Genomic DNA, 1803 nt, shown 5'->3' on the forward strand with positions numbered 1-1803 from the left:
GATCTGCAGCGCCACGTCCCCGGCGCGCCGCGCCAGCCCCCGCGCCAGCAGCAGCCAGCCCAGCTCGTCGTCCACGTGCTCAGTCGCAGTCATCCCGTGCGTCCGTGTGTGTGTACGGACGCGCGCGCATGGACGTCCCCGCCCTTTTTAATACTCTTTTTCACGTGCCACCCCTCCCGAGGGTGTTACAGTATTCGCGCCCAGAGCTCGCGACGCAAACAACACAGCTTCCACAACTTTACACGTTTTTATTTCTTTCTTGGCGCCGCACAGCCTCGCGCCCGTCACGCCTTCGGCGTCGGCCTGTTCGGCTTGTCCGAGTCGCCCGAGCTAAGGTTCCACATTCTATTCAGCATATCCAGCTCCTCCGGCTTGGCCGTCTGCTCCTCCTCCTCCGCCTCCCCTACCTCCCCTACCTCCCCTACGTCGCCGTCCTCGCCGTCCGGCCTCTCCAGCACGGCGCTGCCCATGCCCCTGTCCGGGATCGGCGAGTGCCTCATCTCGTCCTCGGCCTCGCCGTCCTCCTCGCCGTCCTCCAGGCTCTGCACCCTCTTCATCAGCTCCGTCATCAGCTCCTCGTCCTTAACCACGGTCCCCTCCACCATCTCCATCTTCTTGCGCTCCCTCCTGCGCATGCGCTCGCCCTCCTCCCTCTCCAGCCGCCCGCACTCGGCCGCCAGCCTCTCGCGCTCGCTGTCCTCGTCGCGCCGGGCGTGCACGATCGCCCGCATCACCAGCCCGCCGATTGTCACCGCCCCCAGCGTCATCGCCGCCGCCTCCGCGTCCCCTGTCCCCGACGTGTCCTTCACCGCTGCCGCTGGCGCCCCCGCCGCCAGTGCGTCCCGCTCCACCGGCCCCAACACCCCGCTCGTCGCCAGCGCCAGCGTCAACGCAGACACCCGCACGGCCCGCCGTACCCGCTCCCACGGCCCACTGGCAGCTGCGCGCCACACCGGCGCGCGCCCCACCGACCGCCCCGAAACGTACCCCCCGGCCGCCGCTGCCCGCCACGAGCGTGCTGTCACCGGCGCCGCGAGCGAAAAGGCGGGGGAAGCGCGAGCCATGGTCGTGTGCGAGAAAGAGACACAGAGAGAGTGAGTGTGTGAGAGAGAGAGAGTGTGCGTGTGTGAGAGTGAATGAGTGAGTGAGTGAGTAGGAGAAAGAGATGGGGGAGAGTGAAAGGGGGACGGAGGGGGTGGGGTGAAGAGGGCGGAGATGGAGGGTTGAAGGGGCGAAGGTGGGGGGGAGAAGGAGGCAGGCGGGTGGATTTGTGCAGCGAGCTCGCGACGGTGCGGCGAAAGACGTGGGGTGCCGGGCGGCGCGGGGCGGCGCGCGGACAAGTGGGCGAATGGGGCGCGGGGAGGGTTCTGGAAGCTTCCGCCCCAAGGACACACGTGGACGCGTGGAAACGTGTACCAGCGTATGGCGGAGGTACACGTACATACCGTGGACACGTGGATAACACGTGGACAACACGTGGACAATACGTGGACATGTTTCTGCAGCTGCCGCTGGGGCGCACATAAGAAACTGCCCAGCCCCGCACCAACGGCCCGCACTGATCATTAAATACTGCCACCGCGACTCAAGCCCTCCCCGCCCGCATCCCCTCAACAAGTTCCCCCCCGTCGCCCCCATCCCCTCCTCCCCGCCCTCCTCGCCGCCCGCGTCCCCCCTGTTCGCACCATGTCCTTCCCCGCGCTGGTGGAGCGGCTGGAGCGCGTCAAGAGATCGCTGCGCGACAACATCGAGACGGGCTGGCGCGCCCTCTTCGACGCGCCCTCCGCCGCGCCTTCGCCGCCG

General features: G+C 67.9%; 2 protein-coding genes; both read right to left on the reverse strand.

Annotated features, from left to right (window-relative positions):
• Positions 1-228: 228 nt before the first annotated feature.
• Positions 229-500, reverse strand: CHC_T00000001001 (hypothetical protein). XM_005717660.1 is given in 2 exon segments: positions 229-284; positions 285-500. The coding sequence occupies 1 exon segment, from the start codon at positions 498-500 to the stop codon at positions 285-287; it is 216 nt and encodes a 71-aa protein (XP_005717717.1). The 3' UTR covers positions 229-284.
• An 82-nt stretch (positions 501-582) lies between these two features.
• On the reverse strand, positions 583-1638 carry CHC_T00000002001 (hypothetical protein). The gene has a single exon (XM_005717661.1). The coding sequence runs from the start codon at positions 1636-1638 to the stop codon at positions 583-585; it is 1056 nt and encodes a 351-aa protein (XP_005717718.1).
• Between the last annotated feature and the right edge of the window lie 165 nt (positions 1639-1803).

Source organism: Chondrus crispus, genomic scaffold (genome assembly GCF_000350225.1).
Source record: "Chondrus crispus Stackhouse genomic scaffold, scaffold_345, whole genome shotgun sequence".
Classification (NCBI taxonomy): domain Eukaryota; phylum Rhodophyta; class Florideophyceae; order Gigartinales; family Gigartinaceae; genus Chondrus; species Chondrus crispus.